The 365-nt window shown below is 57.3% G+C and overlaps 1 protein-coding gene across 1 annotated transcript in view; it reads right to left on the bottom strand.

Annotated features, from left to right (window-relative positions):
- The window catches only part of LOC104280144 (pepsin A-2/A-3-like), a 2,678-nt gene that overhangs the window by 918 nt on the left and 1,395 nt on the right, over positions 1-365 (bottom strand). Inside the window, 1 exon segment of the mRNA XM_009877709.1 lies at positions 66-265. Coding sequence (XP_009876011.1) covers positions 66-265 — 200 coding nt within the window.

The following is a 365-nucleotide window of genomic DNA, read 5'->3' on the forward strand; positions in this document are numbered from 1 at the left end:
AAAGGGGGGGTCACGGCATCAGGGAACTGGAGAAAATCCTCTGCAAGGTTGTGGCCAGGGCTTACCCGCTCAGGTAGACAGAGAAGAGGTCCTGGGACACAAGATCTTCAGACATCATGTTGTCAAAGACGGGGGTGGCTCCGGAGGAAGAGATGCTGGGGAAAGCCAGTCCCAGGATGCCATCGAAGGGGCAGTAATAGAAGAAATCGCCAGGCTCGGTCTCGGCCAGCCCAAAGATCTGGTTGACAACGTTGATACCGGCAACCTGGTCGGGGAGATGGGAAGTGAGAGAAGGGTTTGGTTTGGGTGAGTGGCGTCCCGGTGTCCTTGGGATGAAGGGAGGCGGAGGACACCCCGCCTTACAT

This window comes from Apaloderma vittatum, unplaced genomic scaffold (assembly GCF_000703405.1).
Source record: "Apaloderma vittatum isolate BGI_N311 unplaced genomic scaffold, ASM70340v1 scaffold20711, whole genome shotgun sequence".
Lineage (NCBI taxonomy): Eukaryota > Metazoa > Chordata > Aves > Trogoniformes > Trogonidae > Apaloderma > Apaloderma vittatum.